The sequence below is a fragment of the Myotis myotis genome, unplaced genomic scaffold, assembly GCF_014108235.1.
Source record: "Myotis myotis isolate mMyoMyo1 unplaced genomic scaffold, mMyoMyo1.p scaffold_m19_p_17, whole genome shotgun sequence".
NCBI lineage: Eukaryota > Metazoa > Chordata > Mammalia > Chiroptera > Vespertilionidae > Myotis > Myotis myotis.
The window spans coordinates 38,480,199-38,501,438 of record NW_023416321.1 but is presented as its reverse complement, the minus strand read 5'-3'; the positions used below and the strand labels follow the sequence as shown (position 1 = coordinate 38,501,438).

The 21,240-nt window shown below is 38.9% G+C and overlaps 1 protein-coding gene across 4 annotated transcripts in view; it reads right to left on the bottom strand.

Moving 5' to 3' along the window:
- Window positions 1-21,240, bottom strand: part of UBE2G1 (ubiquitin conjugating enzyme E2 G1) — a 97,258-nt gene that overhangs the window by 24,822 nt on the left and 51,196 nt on the right. For 2 of the 4 annotated variants that reach the window (XM_036341262.1, XM_036341261.1), the window contains 3 exons: window positions 13,490-13,499; window positions 11,799-11,889; window positions 7,266-7,368 (listed from right to left, as the gene is read on the bottom strand). In XM_036341262.1, the coding sequence (XP_036197155.1) occupies window positions 7,266-7,368; window positions 11,799-11,889; window positions 13,490-13,499 (204 nt within the window). Of the gene's footprint in view, window positions 1-7,265; window positions 7,369-11,798; window positions 11,890-13,489; window positions 13,500-13,757; window positions 13,812-21,240 lie in introns of those variants that run through there. The other 2 variants (XM_036341260.1, XM_036341263.1) reach the window with 2 other exon arrangements.

Sequence of the window (21,240 nt, the reverse complement as noted above, 5' to 3'; positions counted from 1 at the left end):
GGGTGTCTGAGACTTTAAAAACCCACTGCCACTTCTACCTGAATTTTTCATTTCTCTGGATATGAATAGCTATCCACTACTTGATAACCAGTTGTATAAAAACAATAGGTATATCACACAAGTTTCAGAATCTCTTTCATAAAGACAGCCTCAAGAATTGATTCTTAACAGCACTAGAAAAATTAATAGACAGAGAAGTAATAGATTCAAGACTGTGTAAAGATAAATATAATGGCTAAATTAATACTCATGGCAACTATCAGTTTCAAATAAAGTAATGCATAAGTATACCAGTTCATTACATAGATTGTAGAGTATGGACTGCCCTCTAGTGACTAAACGAAGGCTAATGTTGCCACCATGAAATATCATGCTAGCTTTTAAAAAACTTTAGTACCCTATTCTTCTATTATTACATCAGAAGCCCGTTGCACGAAAATTCGTGTAATTGGCCTTCCTTCCCCTGGCTGCCGGCACCAGTTTTCCTCCGGCACCTGTGACCCAGGCCTTTGGTCCAGCCGCAGCGGAGGAGCCAAGCCTCTTCAGTCTTCAGTCTGGCCGGAGCCATCAGTCTTCGCTCCTCGCCTGCGTATGCAAATTAACTGCCATCTTTGTTGGGTTAATTTGCATACTCATCTGACTGGCTGGTGGGCATAGCGGAGTGACACCAATTTGCATGTTTCTCTTTTATTAGTGTAGATTAGAGGCCTGGTGTACGAAATTCATGCACAGATGCAGTCCCTAGACCTGGCCGGCGATTGAAACGCGAGCATCTGGCATGGAAGGGCAGGTCGAAGCTGACCTCTGGGCCCTGGGCAGCACCTGGGCCCTGGACCCCGGCATGCCCACCTCCACCTGAGTCACAGCGCCAGAGTCCCCACACGGAGATTCAGTAAGCGCGGCCAAAAATCACAGGCCAGGGCGCAGTGTGGGCCTCTGGATGGCCCAGTGGCACCACACGGAAGCCAGGCGGGCAGCGTACTCTTTCCCAGCCGGCCTCGCAGACTGGCTCCTGCGCGAACCCACGGGGAGCCTAACCAGCCCCTGTAGTCCAGTGGCTGCGGCCCAGCCTCCTCACAGGCGCCCAGTGCTCAGGGCCACCTGAGTGCGGGGGCTTCCCCAGTGCACAAGCCCTGACGTCCCAGGGGAGGGTAGCACTGTATCTCCGTCCCTGTCATCCCTGCCCTCAGGTAGCCGGTGAGAGGTTGCAGTGTATGGCTGACACCCGCCATGTTCCACGCCGCCCCCTGGTCGTCAGCGCACGTCATAACGAGCAGTCAAACTCCCGGTCCAACGACCACCAGAGGGAACAATTTGCATATTAGGCTTTTATTATATAGAATAAATTATCTAATCATTAAGTGGAGAATTAATCACGTAGGTCTAGGTACCATCTAAGCCCACATTAACTAACTTTCAACCCTATATCCTTGCCACCCTGACCCCCATTGTCAGCCTCTATTTCTCTTCCTGGCAGTTATTTATACTCAAGGTCTATGTATTCACTCCCAAATCACTCCTCAAACAGAATGATTTCTACCCTCTTACTCTCTTCACTCCACTGAAGTAACTACAAGAACACAATGCCCGTTCGATTCCTGGTCAGGGCATATTCCCAGGTTGCGGGCTTGGTCCCCAGTGTAGGGTGTGCAAGAGGTAGCCAATCAATGATTCTCTCATCACTGATGTTTCTATCTCTCTCTCCTCCCTTCCTCTCTGAAATCAATACAAATGTATTTTTTTAAAAGAACACCCATTGCCCTAACTGGTTTGGCTCAGTGGCTAGAGTGTCGGCCTGCAGACTGGGGGGTCCCAGGTTCGATTCCGGTCAGGGGCATGTGCCTTGGTTGCGGGCACATCCCCAGTGGGAGGTGTGCAGGAGGCAGCTGATCGATGTTTCTGGATCTCTATCCCTCTCCCTTCCTCTCTGTAAAGAATCAATAAAATATATATATATATAAAAAAAGAAACAAAATATTACAAATACTCCATAATCCTCTAAAAAAAAAAAAAAAGAACACCCATAATCTCCTTACTGTTAAGTAAATAAACACCATTAAATACCTGATTTTTGATTCTTGATTTATAGTAGAATTTTAGAAAGCTTACTTCTATAAAACCTTTCCTCTCCTTATACCTTTCCTGGCTAATTTCCTCTGCTTTCTCATTGTCCTACCCTAGACACATATGCTCTTTCTTTAACCTCTAAACAAAGACTGCTGATCTCCCTACTTCAAGCAGCCACGAGAAGCCCTCAAACTCCGCAAAATTTGTCTATAACATTCTTATGTTATAGACAAAATTTTAAAATAACATTGTTGTTGCAGAAATACAAGTAGCAGGAAAAATAAAACCCATAATCCCAAAATTATAATACTTAGTAATTCAATGCACATTTTTTAATATAAATTTAACTGGTGCCTCCAGATGCAAAATTTCTCAATGGCTGGGCTTTGTCCTTAGGACAAAAGATAAATTCAAACTCTTTAATAGTATTTGTAAATTTCAACTAGCCTTCGACTCCCTACCCAACCTCATTTCTTAAAATTCTTTATAATCATTTTACTGTTTCCATATCCTTATTCCATCCCTTTTTTCTAGGCTCTATGTATACAGTTCTCCCTATGAAATGCTTAATCCCTAGTTCCCTTCAACTTACCCCTACCACTCACTATTATTGCCTGAATATCTGTCTAGTTAATTCTTACCTTGCTGCTGACAGTCCCAAATCTCTTCCATCCAAGAATAATTAATCTAAGCCAGATGTGGCAATCTGATTCATATTGCCAGTTACTGGTTAAAGAATGAGTAAGCCACTCAATTCTGACAAATGAGACAAGAAGCAGAGCCTGCTGAAGAAACTACCTTCTCTTATTTCCTTGGGCGATATTCTCAAATGTTCGAAACTGCTGTAACCATTTTGTGTCGGGACAACAAATTATTCAAAGTATTCTAAGCCAGTTAAAATCAGATTTCTGTTACTTGTAGCCAAAAAGCCTAGTAACTAATACAGTTACTTGCCGGGAGCCGGTCCATGCTTGCTGTTTCAAGGGACCTGGCATATATGGCATACTGTTCTTAATATGTTTGCTCACCTTCTTGGCACTATGTGTTTTAACCAAGGTCTCTGAGAAAGGGTGTTTCCCCAGGTAGGGATTTTCCCCTGAAGCTAGGGAGGGAATAAAACCTCTTTACTAAGTGCCAGGCGGGTAATTAATCACTTTAACTACGAACAATCGTGCTTAAGCTACATAATCTTTACTCCCTGGAATGAAGATAAGAAACGCCCTAACCTTTGTAATAGAGATTGATAGGATTGAATCAACTGGTATAAATACAGATGTAATAAGACAGCAAAACACAGAACTTAGAATAAGGAACCAAGAGAGATAGAACCTAGGCACAGAACCTACACAGAACGTTCTCTAGAGACAGAAGAACTTCGCTGGAGAGAACATGGCAAAAGTTCCTGGACAGAAACTGGCCTCAGAACCTAGAGACAGAACTTAGCGAGAGAACATGGCAAAAGATCCTGGACTGAACCTGACTACAGAAATTGGCAAGAGAACCTGACTAGAACCTGGTAACTGAACCTGGCTGGAGAGCCTGGACAGAACCTGGCTGGAGAACCTAGCGAGGGAACATGGCTACAGAACCTGGCTGGAGAACCTAGCAAGAGAACATGGACACAGAACCTGGCTGGAGATCCTAAGCAGAACTTTGCTGGAGATCCAGACCAGAACTTGGCTGGAGATCCTGGCTGGAGATCCTGGCTAGGCTGCTGATCAACTGAACGCTGCCTCCATGTCATTCCTTCTTTGCCGACTCCGTCTACGCCTTTGGGGAACCCCTGGACCTGCTGGGGCTGGACCCGGGCAGTTACTAACTCTTCATTTCCCATTTTAGACATCTTTTCTTCTTGGAAAAGTTCCTGGCACATTAAAAACCTGCCATGTTCCCAATGACTTGTCATAATACCCCATGCCTATCTGCACCATACCTATCACCAAAGTGTATTAAATGACTATGCAATGATCTGTTTTGTCAACTAAAGTATAACCTCTTTGGGAACAGTGACTATTAACTAACTAATTCAAGGTCATGTTCCCATCTGGAGTAAAGAGTACTCAAAAGAAATCGGAGAACTAAATAAATTAAGTAGTGTAAATGCCAGTATAGTGCTTTATTTTTGCAACCATTCAAAGGAGGACATTGCCAAAAGTGATGGCATAAATTTAATAAATCATAAACCTCTTTTTTGAGGGCTTGATAGTAAAAACAATTTTATAACTTCCAGTATATGAATTTTAAAAATAATCATTAATAAAAAGAAATCAGATCCAAGTAATTTTGGATGATTATTATGTTTGTCAACTGCATTAAGGCTTCATTACTCACAGGATGCTCAAATACGCATGGCACTGAGGTCAAATTTATATAGCCCAGGTGTTGCTGGTGCTCTCATCAGGATGGGACAGTGTGGAAGTGGCCGTCAATTGTCTCATCATAGGTCCATACTCCAAAGGAGCTACCAACAAATGCTTCTGCTATGCACATTTCGTATCAAACAGCCAGCACTTTTTAAATGTATATTCAAGGCCAGAAATAGGTTTGTATTGGTGAAAATAATGGTCTGTTAACTAGTACAGTATTAAAAAAATATTCAGAGACAATTGCATGAAAAAAGTATTAGAAATCTGTGAGGTCCTTAGAGATGGAGCTCAAGTCTAGATGCCTAACCAAGCCTCTATATCAGGGTTGAAGTCCAGCATGATGGCCATATAAGACACGAGAAATCATTTGGTCAGGCCCTGCCAAGGCATTAAGTTAAATGTTTGACAGAATATAGCAGGCTAATTTTTAAGTCGATAATTTTGTATGGTCTGCAATTATGTTATAAATATCCAAATGGCCCTTGGTAGAAAAAAGGTTCCCCACCCCTGTTCTACATAGACAACATCAGTTTAGAGGAATTTCTCTCATTATTCATATTAACTGTAAGAGTAACAAGATTCTATCATTGAAATATTGCTGTGTAAACGTTCATGCAATGTGTTTTGATTGCAAAATCTAGAAAAGACCTGAATTTCATCAAGCTCATAAACCAGGTTGTATGTATGGTTTTGTGTATAAAATTTGGTTAATTAGCTTTCAGCCCTTGCTGGTTTGGCTCAATGGATAGAACGTTGGCCCAAGGACTGAAGGATCCCAGGTTCAATTCCAGTCAAGGGCATGTGTGGGGAGGCAACCAATCAATGTGTCTCTCACTTTGTTATTTCTCTTTCTCTGTCTCTCCCCATCTCTTCCACTCTCTAAAAAATCAATGGAAAAATATCTTTGGGTAAGGATTTAAAAAAAGGAAGGAAAAAAAAAGAAATTAGCTTTCAAATAATAACAAGACTGTGGCGTACTACTTCTAGGATGTTTTCAATGGCTACTGTTATCTATCAAGCTAACATGGTGGTTATTGTAAACTGAGTTATTTTAATTTGTAACAATTACCAATGCAAACATACATCTGGGAAATATACCAGCAAAAACTTTGATTGACAATACGTATGACAAAAAAAACCCAAAAATCCACACTATAGTTCCATGTTCTATGTCATATACCAGTCTACAGAGAAGTAGCTGAGTTTTCTTTTCTATCATGTATTTTGTGAGGTGAAAAGGGGTTGCCATCTTAGTACACCTAAAATGACACTACTTGCCCTAACCGGTTTGGCTCAGTGGATAGAGTAGGGGTCCTCAAACTTTTTAAACAGGGGGCCAGTTCACTGTCCCTCAGACCATTGGAGGGCCGGACTATAGTTTAAAAAAAAACTATGAACAAATTCCTATGCACACTGCACATATCTTATTTTGAAGTAAAAAAACAAAACAGGAACAAACACAATATCTGTATTTGCATGTGGCCCGCGGGCCGTAGTTTAAGGACCCCTGGGATAGAGCATCGGCCTGTGGACTGAAGGGTCCTAGGTTCGATTCTGGTCAAGGGCACGTATCCTTGGTTGCGGGCACATCCCCAGTAGGGTGTGTGCAGGAGGCAGCTGATCGATGTTTCTAACTCTCTATCCCTCTCCCTTCCTCTCTGTAAAAGCTCAATAAAATATATTTTAAATAAATAAATAAAATAAAATAAAAGGGCATTACTTGACCATCAGAAAAAAATGTGTGATGCATCCAAATCCTTGCCTTAGTACCATCAAGGAAGGACCATGGCTGAGTGAGAACGTGTAGTTAGTCCCCAAGAGACTCAGATCTAGATTTGTCCCTACTGTCTCTCAGTTGTCTGTCTGTGAGAAGGTCACTGCATTTTCTTCCAATACCTCAACTTCTAAAAAAATATGGAACTTGTACCAGTCAGGTACAAGGTAGTCATGACCTCTCTTACAGAACATTAAATATTAGTAAGTTTAAGTTAGTCTATAAACACTTGGGGCAGAAAATAAAACTGTGGCCTTCGAATCTAGAAATGTATTACATAAAATATTTAAGAAATTCCATCTCCCTTTATCTATTGCTCTTTGATAGCAGTACATTCTGTTGTTCATCTTTACAAATCAGTTAGTAAGTGGTTAATGAAAAATGATTAACTGTAACAGTCACATTTACAAACTGGAAAAAGATGACTGTAAGTTCATTTTAGAGCGGGAACACCTTGGTTCTAGCCAGTATTCTGTGAGAACCCAATTAGAGAACCGCTGAAATTGATATTCTTGAAAGTTCTTTCCAGCCTGCTCAAGACACTTTTGTGTACACTGTGCTCTGTATGAAATCTCCCAGATTAATAGTATGCTTTCATTAAACTGATAAAATGTTAAAATTTATAAATCCTTATCTTTAAAATTATAATGTTCCCTTTGAAGGCAAGGCACAGTAAGCACAAGGGAAGGAAGAAGGAGAAACATTTCAATAAAGAATATTCTTTTCTATCTTGACAAAACCAATCCAATTTCTGTAATACAAGTAAAAAACTGTATTATTTATATGTAACCTCACCTTAAAGATAGCTTTTCTGTAATAAATTTGTCCTAGGGAGCAAGAATATCTGAATTTCTGAAACTCATATATTTAAGAAAGCAACAAGTTTTAGACAGTTTCAAGCAGGATACAAAAACCCTAGAAAGATCATTCCATACAAATGATACTAAATACAGCCATTTCATCTGCTTTTTAAATAATTTCATTTCAGTTTGCCAAAATAGTTTACATTTCAATTAATTAAAAGAGCTCTACTTTGATGTCAGTTTCATTGTACTTACTAAAGTGTATCTGGAGGACCAATAATAAGGACTTCCCATCGGTAGAGATCATTGTCATCTATTAAACCTGCTGAAAAACCTTCCACTGGATTTTTGTTGAGTTCTGTGGAGAAAGAAAAATTTGATCAAACCTTTAAAATTAAATCACATAAATTTCACCCAACAGATGAATTACAAAACTTGAATATACATTTTATTAATTTTAAACTATTAAATAAATATAACGGGATTCATTAGCAAAATGCTACCTGATGACCAAAACATTTCCAACTCTGATGACACAAGGAGCCAAATGAGCAAAAGTAAACTAAACTTCCCAGAAGATCATCTTCTACTGCCCTCTAACTTCTACCCTGGTTTCAACTAGGTTCTTATTCTAGGTAGCTCTACAAGAGTATAGAGACACAGTGGTGTAGAGAACTTATAAAAATGCAGATATCCAGGCCCATTCACCAGAAACTCTGTTTCAGAGGGAAATTATTCAATCAATACTTCTGACGATTCTTATGCTGTGGTCTATAGGATGCACTTTGAGAGTGCCTAACACTAACAGAGTGCCTAATACCTTTTCATTGGGATTTGCTGAGCTTAACCAACCTTTACTTAATACTAATATCTACATATCTTTTTGTCAACTCCTCTGTAATCCTGGGGAATATACACCTACAGTGGATGCTCAAACGTGCCCTGCTTGTGTGTGTTAATCCTTCTGCTGGCCACAGCTTCCAGCACACAAGAGTGGCTTAAGAATAATTCCCAGTCCAGACAGTGCAGCTCAGTGGTTGAGCGTCAACCTAGGAATCAGGAGGGGTCACGGTTAGATTCCCGGAGCAGCAGCGATCGACCTGCCCACCCGGGCGTCCCATGTGCGACCCGACCCAGGGCGGCGGGGCGGGACAGCGTGGCTCCTCTGTCACCCCAGCTTCCTCATCACAGCTCCCTTGGGGGCCTAAGCCTTTAGTCGGACATCCCCCAAGGGTTCCCTGGCTGCCAGAAGGACGTCTGACTGCAAGCTTAGGCCTGATCCCTCAGGGAGTGGGCCTAAGCCAACAGGTGGACATCCCCCAAAGGGTCCTGGACTGCAAATGGGTGCAGGCCGGGCTGAGGGGGACGACCCCCCCCCCCCCCCCGTGCACAAATTTTTGTGCACTGGGCCTCTAGTAACACATAGAAAAGATACTGAAAATGGAAACATAGGAATTACATTTTAATCTTATTTTGTTTATGCATGCAAACATTTACTGAATGCTAACTACACAAAGAGCTGAAAGTCCCACTTTTACTGTCAATTGAGAGACAGGGTAGAGCACAGACAACTGCAAAATGGAGTTATCTCATTTCCAATCTTTTTCTAGATAAACACAGACCATTTATCCAACACGATACAAGAGTCTTGTGGAAGATTCTATAATTTATTTAGAAATCACCTAGTTACTGCAGTTTTTGTCTGAAGTTTTGTGGAGTTTTATAAATGTAGTTGGATAAGCTCTGAAATGAGCATATATGGTTTAAAAAAAAAAAAAAAGCCCTTAACAATTTTCTTACACTTCCCATAAAGTATGTCATTGCATCTCACTTTTGTAAATACACAGTAAGTTCTTAAAATCTTTTGCACATTTTTTCCATGCTTTTCTTCCATAGGAATTGTGTCTAGTGCTTGTTTCATGTAAGTAACACAAAAGCAATGTTGAAGAATGTACAAGCACTTCAAACTCAAATGACGCGAGTTTGACATGGCTTTTGCCCTCTACCATGAGTCCTCATAGGTCCATGGATATTCAACAGGTTTAATTTACCTATAGTTGCAGATCATTACCATACCTTCATGAATGCTTCCTTCAAAGTTCAGTTTAAGTAATACCTTCCTCCATGAGGCCTTCCTTAAGTAATTTACCAAAAAATCTTCTTTTGACTTCAGAGTTCCTATTAATTATACTTGTTGTCTGCACTACATCACCTGGCACTTAACTCTCAGCTCCTGATTCCACAATGTGTGTAAACTCTCCAACATCAGTACAGAAATGTGGAGAGCACAAAAGAAGGGCACATTATAATCATGAAGAGACAGAAAGGGCTTCTAAAAAAGAGAGGAGACATCTGAAATAAGACAAAGGATTTGGGTAAGAGAGTTTCTAGAGTTAGAACAAATACAAAAATTGAAATATGGGACTCGGTATATAGAACAAAGGGGATGCATTAAGTTGAAACCACACAGAAGGAACTTGACAGCAAAGAGCCTTTGTAAGAAATATAAGTTTAGACTTTATATCCTGAGGACTACGATGATGAGCCTCTCTGTTTGTGTTTTGTTTTTAAAACAATGAGATAACCTCTTAAGATTTACATTTTTGAAAACCAACTTTTCAGTAAGTGAAAGATGACACAGAATAAGGCCATGGTGATGACAAAGAAAACAAAAAAGAAGCTAGTCAAGTAATCCTGGAAAGTGTACCTTTAGTATATGGTAGAGGAATAATGATGAAAAACAGGAATATTTAGAAGACAGAATAACCAACCAAGCTTCGTGATTGTGGGGGGTTAAAATAATAAGTTAAAAATCACACACAATTCCTCAAAAAGTTAAAGATAGAGTTCCAATGTAACACAGCAATTCCACTCCTAGATATATACCCAAGAGAAATGGAAACATCTGTTCAAACAGGACGTTGCACACAAATGTTTATATAGCAGCATTGCTTATAATAGTAAAAAGGTGGAAACAACCCAAATATCTATCAACAAATGAATAAACAAATTATGGCATATTCACATAATGGAATATTATCAGCCATAAAAATGAAGTTCTGATACATGTTACAACTTAAAAGAATCTCAAAAAAATCAGGCTAAGTGAAAGAAACCAGACACTAAGGTCACATATTGTATGACTCCTTTGATATATCCAGAAAAGGCAAATCCACAGAAACAGAAAGCAGAATAGAGGTTACCAATGGATGGGCGAGGGGGTAATGGGATGTGATTACTTAATAGGTAGGTATTGGGGGAGGGGGTGTTATAGGATGATGAAAAAGTTTTGAAACTAAATAGTGGTTGCACATTGTGAATACACTAAACACCACTGAAATATATACTTTAAAATGGCTAAATGAATCAGTAAACACCTCTGAGTTTGTGTTACAGATTAAGCTCCGCACCCCCACCCCCCACTTTTTTTTCTGGAAATTTGTGAAGTGCTTCTGGTTGCCAATGGTCACATTGTCCTGGCCTCCCTAGGCTCAATTCCTACAGAGAGTATTAAGGAGCTTTCCACATTAACATAAAGGTTTTATTTTCTGTTAGTTTTTAAGTCCAACTTTTTAAGTCTTTTAAGATTTAGATATTTTTAGATGGTACATTAAAATTTTGTTTTGCTTGAAGAACCAAGATTACCTTGGTATTACTGTATAGTATATCTGCATGCACACCATTTTTGTGTAAAAACAATTTTTACTATAAAGACATTTCAAGAAATTTAAGAGAAGTGCTTTTGAGTTATATGGTATGGCATAAATACTTTCAATTACTAATCACATAACTAAATGTTATTGAACTGCATTAATAAATGAGTTCAATGGTCCTTTGGATGACTCAGAATAACCTAATTTTGCCTACCCTCTCCTCAAATGGAAACATATGCTTATACTTGTAGTGTTCGTTGTATTTTTCCCTCATTTTTAAAAATTTGTGACACATTGAAATGTGCCTATACGGAGTTAAGAAAGGTATTTTGCAAGCAATTTCTATAAAGCCTTTCTTAGCAATAAAATTCCTTTACATTTTAAATTAAATTTCACAGTAGGAAGAAATAAATTCAATGAAAAGAGCTAAGTAAAGAATCTTAACATTTCTATTAGCCATTGGAAAAGCTTCACTTTCTGTCCTTTAATTAAAGTCTACATTTCTCTTATCAGTTTTGTATTCTGTATTTGTGCCCTAGTGAACATTCAGTGATGTAGCTGATATGCCAGGCTGGTGTCACAACTGGATGAACAGCAAAAGGGAATAAAACTGAAAGAAGGTTACATTGCACTCATATAACTTGACTTAAGGAGACCTTATTTCATATGCATAAGTACCCATCGTGTGTGTGTGTGTGTGTGTGTGTGTGTGTGTGTGTATTATAAATAAGGGTGCATGTATAATGTGTGTTTTAACCAGCTCCAGAAAGCTGTTGGAAACGAAGATTTCTTTTGCCAAGAGCAAATTGCCAATGGTCAAAGTTATGACTCTGGTAAACTTTTAGTAATAACTAGATGCCAATACAGTCATTGCAAAGGTTAAGACCCTGCATCACTGAGTTATAAAATTGTAACTCTCACTCTGCAATGGCAGATAATGATGCACTCAGCAGGGCTGCTCTAGGTTTTCTGATGCTTAACTAACCTGAAAAGTAGTTTCAGGTCTTTTTAAGGACCACATATACTGAAGGGACAAACTTTCAGTAAAATTGACCATTAGGGGAGAAATAACCCATCATTTTCTTGGACAGATAACAGTTCTTACACGTTGGATATGGGGCAATACTTTTCTCACCTTCCCCATCCTTTGATTTTTCATTTGTGAAATGTAGGAGGTTTTGCTTTTTGGAATTCCAATCTTTTGCAGGCTTTATTGATTTATGTTTCTGTAAAGTGACCATCAATGTATTAGTTTATATAAGTTACTTAGGATTATTATACAATTTATATGCTTGTTAATATTAGCATCATTAAACTCTTATGATGTTCTTTAAAAAGGTTGAAGCACATGAGTACAGACAGTCCTCGGGTACGTAGGACTCAACGTACGTGGTTACGTCGCCATCTTCCATTTACAATATTTATTAAAAAAAAGTTCCGTCATTTCAACGTATGTACATATGTGCTTTATGTTTTTTATTATTTATTTACCACAAGTAAAGGTCAGTAATTGTTAACTTTCTTTTAAGTTTTTTTTTACTGTTTCACTTCATTACTGCTGTGTGTGTGCTCCATGTGAGTGACATAGGTACTTATGTAGGTGGGTTCCAACTTACAGCGAAAATCAGGATAGCACCCTAGGAACGGATCTCTGACATAACCAGAGGACCTACTGTAGTACTACAGAAAGAAGTGGAATCAAGTTCATGATCATTTTAATGAGTCACTGAAAAACACCTGGTTTTCAAAGCAAGGCTATAATTCTTAAATCAAAGACTGAGGGCACCATGGCCAGTGTGGCTCAATGTTAAAAGTGTCTGCCTGGGCACAGAAGGATCACAGGTTCAATCCCTGCCCCTGAATGTGAAAGGCAACCAATCAATGTGTCTCTTTCGCATCAATGTTTCTCTCCCTCCTTCTCTCTCCCCTCTTCCTCTCCCAGTCCCTCCCCCTTTCACTCTCTCTAAAAATCAATGGAAAAAATATCTGCCAGTGAGGATTAACAAAACAAAACAAAAAAACTTGGAGTAATGAAAGAAAATTATATCAAATCACCACATCACTTATCTTGGATTCAAATATGAAAAGTAGCCTCATAAAAAAAAGTAGCAATTCTGTAAATAATGAGATAAGGAGAATTTAAAAAATTTTAATGCCCAGCACTATCATTGACTGATTGTACTGGAAAGGCATATTTCTTTCTCTCTCATGTAGTATACATGTAGACAAAACACCTTTTATAATCCTTAACTTTGTCTTTAAATAGATAGGGATTTCTAAATTATTACAGATGCTACTGAAGTAAAAACAAAAGAAAAAAATCAGAGTCCGGGTAGAGATACTGAGCAGTGTTCAAGGTTAATCGATGATTGGTTTGCCTTTAATCTTTGGTCAAAGTCACTAAAATCAGATGATGATGATGATGATGATGATGACCAAGGGTCTCAAGTCAAATGGGGCTAAGTTCAGACCTCAGTCACTGGCTACTTTGATTTTAGGTGTCAAAGTGATCTTGAGCAAGGTTATTAAAACTTTCTGAGGCTTATTTTCTTTACCTATATAATGGGATGATATCTACCTTCCAGGGCTTTTATAAGGATAAATTTGGTCGTGTTTATAAAGCATTTACAGCAAAGACTTTGGTACTCAGTAGCTAATGTAGCTATAAATCTTAAAGGAATTTTATTTCTAACTATTTTCTGAAAGTGTATAATTCATGAAATGAGCAGAAAAATACTCTCACATTGAGTTTCTTGTGTTGAAGTTGTCTAATTGTCCAGATGTAAGTGATTTACTTTGCATATATTCTCTGGAAACTCTTCTTACCTCATGGAGCCTAAGATATACCAGAATATTTTTTAAAGTAAAGGAAAAGTACTATTTTTATCATTAGATCAAGTCTGATTATATCTACTTTATCTCCATTTAAATAATCAGAATCTTGGTGATGTCTACTGAATTTTTACTTATTATAAGAGCAATTAACAAACAAGACATTAGGAAGATATTTCCTATCAAATATCCATTGGCTTTTTCATGTTAAAAAATTGTAAAGATACAAATAAAATATATTTAAAATCATAAAAAGGTATACCATCAAAAAGTTCTGGAACTGTGGTTCATTCCAACCCATATTCCAGACACGATATATGAGTGACAAGGACACAAGAGCATTAATAAACCAGGTTGCTGGGAAGAAAATCAGTAAAGTTGATTCTGAAGGTCTGGCTTTAATTAAATTTGTTAAGAACAGAGTGGCTGAGAAAATGTGCAGGACCATTTTAACTATTAACCACTTTTACTTCCCCTCAAATTTCTTCATTTTAAAAAAACATCTATTTTTTTATTGATTTCAGAGAGGAAGGGAGAGGGAGAGAGAGGTAGAAACATCAATAATGAGAGAAAATCATTGATTGGCTGCCTCATGCCCCCTTCTGGGGATCAAGCCCGCAACCCTGGCACATGCTCTGACTGGAATCGAACCATGACCTCCTGGTTCATAGGTTGGTACTCAACCACTGAACCATGCCGGCTGGGCCCCTTCAAATTTTTAAGATTTTAATAAACAAAATAGAAATAGATTCACAGATACAGAGAACAAACTGACAGCTGTCAGAGAGAAAGGGGACTGGATGGCTAGGGGGAAAAGGTGAAGGGATTAAGCAAAGGAAAAAAACTCAGACACAGACAACAGTATAGTGATTACCAGAGGAAAAGGGGGGGGGGGTGTAGGGAGGTAATATAGGGCCATGGGGGGTTAATAGTGATGGAAGGAGACTTGGGTGGTGAACACACTATACAATATACAGATGAGGTATTGTAGAGTTATACATCTGAAACCTATATAATTTTCTTAACCAATAAATTCAATAAAATATTTTTTTAAATGGCTAAGTGTATGTTATTTGAATTCCAACTCAATTTTTAAAATATATTTTATTGATTTTTTACAGAGAGGAAGGGAGAGGGATAGAGAGTTAGAAACATCGATGAGATAGAAACATCGATCAGCTGCCTCCTGCATACCTCCTACTGGGGATGTTCCCTCAACCAAGGTACATGCCCTTGACTAGAATCGAACCCGGGACCCTTCAGTCCGTAGGCCGATGCTCTATCCACTGAGCTAAACTGGTCAGGGCTCCAACTCAATTTTTCAAAATGACAAACAGGTTTCTATACGGAGCAATTGGGTATAAGTCTGTTCATTCTCTGAAGTGAGAAATATATGAAGATGTGCTGATTTGAGAGATGAGGGGGAAGAAATGATGATAAGTTTCGTTTTAAATGCCCATGGGGCGTAAGTACAAATATAAATTTCTTTTTTAAAAAGTCTGAGTTAGCCCTAGCCCGTTTGGCTCAGTGGACAGAGCTTCGGCCTGGGGACTGAAGAGCATCACAGGTTCGATTCCAATCAAGGGCACATGCCTGGGTTGCGGGCTCGATCCCCCTGGTGACATGCAGGAGGCAGCCATCAATGATCCTCTTTCATCATTGATGTTTCTATCTCTCCCTCTCCCTTCTTCTCTGAAATCAATATATATAAAGTCTGAGTTTGAGATAGAGATTTGGGGGTTATATCAAAACATTGTTGATAACTGAAGTCATAAGACTGAAAACATCACCAAAGGATGCACATTAAGTATCCTATATAATAAGAGAGGAATATGCTAATTAGCCATTGTGTCCTGAGGGGTAAAGACCAAGGGCATCACTACCAGATCACCACGGATTAGCAGGAGGGTGGGCCAGCAAGATACAAGCAGGCTGCGGAGAGCTACAGAAGGGGGCAGGGCAGCAAGCTATGAGGGGGGGGAGGGAGGAGCTGCAGGAGGGCGGGGCAGCGGGAGGATGGAGAGCAGCAACCTACTGGCTACAAAAAGGTGGCAGAGAGCTACAGAAGAGGGCAGGGCAACAAGCTATGGGGGGGGGGGAGCTACAGGAGAGCAGGGCAGTGGGTCAGAGCTACAGGAGGGTGGCAGCAACCTACTGGTGCATGGATTCGTGCGCAGGGCTACTAGTAAACCATAAAAGATCTAACTGAAAGAATTCTAGGGAATACCACTATCTGGGAGATAAAAAAGAAGAGGCTACTAAAGTGACCTAGGGGATAAAACTGAGAAATAGGAAGGAAACCAGGAAAAAGCTGTATCAAAGAAGATGCATTTCAAGGAGAAAGTTACCAACAATGATAAATACATACTGCTCAGGAAGGAGGGGTCTAAATTCAGTCCTTTGGGCTCAATAAACAGAAGATCAAAGGCTGGCCTATGCCTAAATAGTTTCAGTGTAATGATGAAGCAGAGACCATAAAGGCAACACTGAGTTGACTAAAAGAAGGCACAGTAGAAAAATATGAGTGGAAACTTTTTCTAGAAGTTTGTGGGTGGAAAAGTGTAGTAGCCAAATGTAGATGAAATTCAAGCAGGTTTTTAATGGAAAAGGCCAAAAAGGATGTTTAAATATCCTATCTGCTTTTAAATGTTGATACCTCACACTACATTCAAATCCCAATGGATTACACATATATAAAAAAATAAAACTTAACTAAAATACAGGACTTTTTTTTTTTACATAATTTTGGGTAAAGGCGGCCTTCCAAAGCAGAGCACAGAACTCAAGTCAGATTACACAAAATATTTTAAATTCAGTACAGCAATAAAATTTAAACACAAGTGACAGGATGGGGAGAACATTTACAACACAGTTGGTAAAAGTCTAATATCCCTAATGCAAATAAAGTTCTTGTAAATCAAAAGAAGAGAAAACATGCAAAGGGTACAAACACATGGGGAAAAAATGAAAATAGCTTATAAACACAAAAACCTAGCCTGCTTAAGGCAAATATTTGAACCAAGAAGTGCCTATGCTTGGTTTTCTACTTGTATTTCCTAAGGTATTGCCGAGAAGTTTTAAAGGTGACAAAGATGAAGATAACATCTTTTGTGAATGCTAACTGGACGCACAATTAAGAGTTGGAAAGACCTACAAAGGGCTCTGTTTCCCACAAATCATGAATGATAAACAAAACTGTGAAGTTCTAAAGCAGGCAAAACTAATCAACATTATTCAAAATCTTTTTTTCTCTTTTCTTTTGGAAAGGGGAATGAGAATAGTATCTCAAAGGAGGAATAAAAAGGACTTCTTGGGTGCTGGTAATGCCATGCTGTACATAATATTTTGTTGTTGTTGTTAATCCTCACCCGAGGATATTTCTCCATTGATTTTTAGAGAAAGTGGAAGGGAGGCAGAAAGACAGAGAGAGAGAAACATAGATATGAAAGAGACACATTGATTTGTTGTCTCCCGAACAGGAAGGGAGATTGAGCCTGCAACTGAGACATGTGCCTTTGACAGAAATCAAACCCTGGACCCTTCAGACTGAAGGCCAACACTCTATCCACTGAGCCAAACCCGCTAGGGCTGTTATACTTCTTAAAACTCAGTAAATCATGGAGTGTCACAGGATTGTTAAATGAGTTATATATGCATTCTGTGAATCTAGAAATACTGTGGGCCAGAGTGCTGGGGTCCAACCCCAGCAGGTCCAGGGGTCCCCAAAGGTGTGGACGGAGTCGGCGAAGAAGGAATGACACGGAGACAGCGTTCAGTTGATCAGCAGCCTAGCTAGGATCTCTAGCCAGGATCTCCAGCCAAGTTCTGCCTAGGTTCTCTCACTAGGTTCTCCAGCCAGGTTCTGTAGCCATGTTCCCTCGCTAGGTTCTCCAGCCAGGTTCAGGCAGCGTTCAGTTGACCAGCATGGTTGGGTTCTCTCTCCTGGTTCTATCTAGGATCTCTAGTCAGGTTCTGTCGTCAGGTTCTTCAGCCAGGTTCTGTCTAGGTTCTCCAGCTAGGGTCTGTCACCAGGTTCTAGTCAGGTTCTCTTGCCATGTTCTATCCAGGTTCTGTAGCCAGGTTCTGTCTCTAGGTTCTTCAGCCAGGTTCTCTCGCTAGGTTCTGTCTCTAGGTTCTGTGTCCAGTTTCTGTCCAGAATCTTTTGCCATGTTCTCTCGCTAGGTTCTGTCTCTAGGTTCTGTGGCCAGTTTCTGTCCAGGATCTTTTGCATTGTTCTCTCACTAGGTTCTGTCTCTAGGTTCTGTCTCCAGTTTCTGTCCAGGATCTTTTGCCATGTTCTCTCCAGCGAAGTTCTTCTGTCTCTAGGTTCTGTGTAGGTTCTGTGTCCTGTTGTCTTGTTGCATCTGTATTTATACCAGTTGATTCCAATCCTATCAATCTCTATTCCAAAGGTTAGGGCGTTTCTTATCTCCATTCCAGGGAGTAAAGATTATGTAGCTTAAACATGAATGTTCGTAGTTAAAGTGATTAATTACGCGCCTGACACTTAGTTAAGGGGTTTTATTCCCTCCCCTAACTTCAGGGGAAAATCCCTACCTGGGGAAACAACCTTTCTCAGAGAGGTGACCTTGGTTAAAACACATAGTGCCAAGAAGGTGAGCAAACATATTAAGAACAGTATGCCATATATGCCAGGTCCCTTGAAACAGCAAGGATGGACCAGCCGGCACCAGAGTGCTCTACAAACCATGAAAAAAAAAGGAAACCAAGCACAGGAAATGTCCATGAGAAGAATGATTTGAATAGGTATAAGTAATGAAATATAATGCATGACTGACTTGCTACGATAGAGTTATTATTCAAGGTTAAGACTAAAAGAGAGTGAGGAGAACATATGAATAGGAAAAAACTCTATAGTCCTGAATTTGAACTGGAAGTATCAGTACAAATTCATGACACAGATTTAAAAATTCTAATCTCACTGTGGCTGGTTTGGCCCATTGGATAAAGCGTCGGCCTGCGGACTGAAGGGTCCGGGGTTCAATTCCAGTCAAGGGCACATGCCCGGGTAGTGGGATTGGTCCCCAGTAGGGGGCGTGCAAGAGTCAGCCAATCAATGATTCTCTCTCATTGATGTTTGTCTCTCTCCCCCCACTTCCTCTCTGAAATCAATAAAAATATATTTAAAAATAAAATAATATAAAAATTATGAACTCTGTCCACTGAAAAAGTGTAGAAAAAAAATTACCAACCATTTAGCAATGAGTATGGTCTCCAAACATGATTAACTCTCAAAGAGATGAGGGCTCTTCAGAGAAATGGCTGATTCCAGATCCGGGACAGGAAATGCTCTAAGCTTATCTCTTACACATCAGATAAAAAAGCAAGCCATCAAATAATACAATGGTCTTTTTTTTTAATATATTTTTTTGATTTTTTTAGAGAGAGGAAGGAAGAGAGAATTAGAAACATCAATGAGAGAGAAACATCGATCAGCTGCCTCCTGCACACCCCCTACTGGGGATGTGCCCGCAACCAAGGTACATGCCCTTGACCGGAATCGAACCTGGGACCCTTGAGTCCGCAGGCTGACACTCTATCCCCTGAGCCAAACTGGTCAGGGCAATACCATGGTCTTGATAAAAGAATTCAGCCAACTTGAAGAGGCTCCACTAGCCAAATATGGGAAAGCTTAAGTATCAATAGTTAATAACCACAATGAATTAATATATTAATGGATTTATAAACAGTGATATAAAAAAACAACAAACTAATTGGTCACTATTATGGGATGCTACTAAACCATTTTGTTATTTTGAAAACCAATTTAAAAAAAGATTAAGAATAAAAATTTCTTTTTCTATACAAATTATATTTCTAAGTAATCATATAATAATTACCATGAGGTATCTCTCTTTAGAAATAGTCCGGTTAAAAATGAAAAATATGTACAACACTGCCATTTTGTCATTTTAATCTAGACATTTTAAAAAGAAAGACAACCTGACATTCTCTCCTGATAAACAAACCACCACTTATAAGGTGATCTTACCTGACTCACAAACCTGAAACTGTTTAAGCCCCTAGATACAATTACCAATTTACAGAAAATACAGACAGAAAAATATGTTTAAAGACAACTCTGCAATACAATTAGCAAAATATACATTGTGGGAAATTCTAAAGAGCTAGGACTGGAATCTTCAATAAATACACTTGCAAGGGGAACAAAAAGAGAGAACTGAATTCAATTTTTAAAAAATGTGTGACACAAGTTAAAATGTTTTTGTTTTTTTAAAGATATGTATTTTATTGATTTCTGAGGAAGGGAGAGGGCAAGATAGAAACATCAATGATGAGAGAAAATCATCGATTGGCTGCCCCCTGCACGATGCCTACTAGGGATGAAGTCCACAACCCAGGCATGTGTCTGTCCTGACCGGGAATCGAACTTCAACCTCCTGGGGTTCACAGGTTGGCGCTTAACCACTGAGCCACACCAGCCAGGCCACAAGTGAAAACTGAATACTGACCAGATATTAAGATAATATTAATAATATTAAAATACTGTTAATTATTTTAAAGTGTGATAATGGTAATGTGGTTTTTACCCCTATTTTTAAGAGACAGAAATATTTAGAGATGCTGAAATATTTATAGATAAATGATTGTGATGTTTGGGATATGCTTCAAAATCACAGGGGCTAGGAGTATTATTAAGTCTAAAACTTTTCTCAATAAGAGTTTAAAAAGCAATACTAAAAAATTTAATGTAGTCTAAAATAATGTCTGAAAATATTTTGCTGCCCTGGACAATGTGACTCAGTTGGTTGAACACCGCCCAGTGCATGGAAAAGTCCCCTGTTCGATTCCTGGTCAGGATGAGTATTTGACCCCTATTTGGGGTGCCTGCAGAAGGCAACCGATCAATGTTTCTCTCTCACGTTGGTGATTCTCTCCCCCCCGCTCTAAAAATCAATAAAAACATATTTTTAAAAATTATTTTGTCAATAACATGAAAACAAACACTCATGGAGCCTCAGCAAAAAATACAAGGTCTCAAAATAACGGCATACAAAGACCCAAATACTGTCATTTTATACTTGACTATGAAGGAAATAAGCTACTTGAACACTATAAATATACTTTGCCAAGACCAAATCTAACAGCTACAAAGCCAAATACAAACTGTATTTATAGCCTAGCACTGATTTTCCTTTGTGTCTGTGTGGTTGTAGTCTCCTGCTCCAGGGAATGTGCATTCCTGTCAAGTTTATTTATGTAACACACAGCTGGCTGTAAGGTGCATTTTATATAAAGTGACCATTTTACAGCTTCATTTTGAAATCACGGATAGAACCTTTTGTCCATAAACTATCTAATTACTCTTAAGTATTGAGATGGTTTGTCAAAATAATTTTAGCCTTATTATTAGAGGAGTAAAATCGCCATATTACTTTAAAACATACAAATCACCACAAACCCAGTCACCAAAATTAACTGGGAAAACATTCCTTTCCTGCAAGCTTCCATTAATTAATTAATATTGAAAAAAGTAATATATCAGCAAATACCTGCAAAAGGTCTACTTGTATTTCTTCTATAGATTTTAAGATACATCAATTTTATAGGTTTCTTATAAGTTTTAAAAGTTTGCTTAAAATTTAAATTTCTTTTTAATATCATGCGATGCGCTAGAGCTAGAGCTGGCTAATTTCCTAATCTAAATCAGTTTCAACCCCGATGAGTTTCTTATACCATACTTCAAAAACATCAGAGCAGAC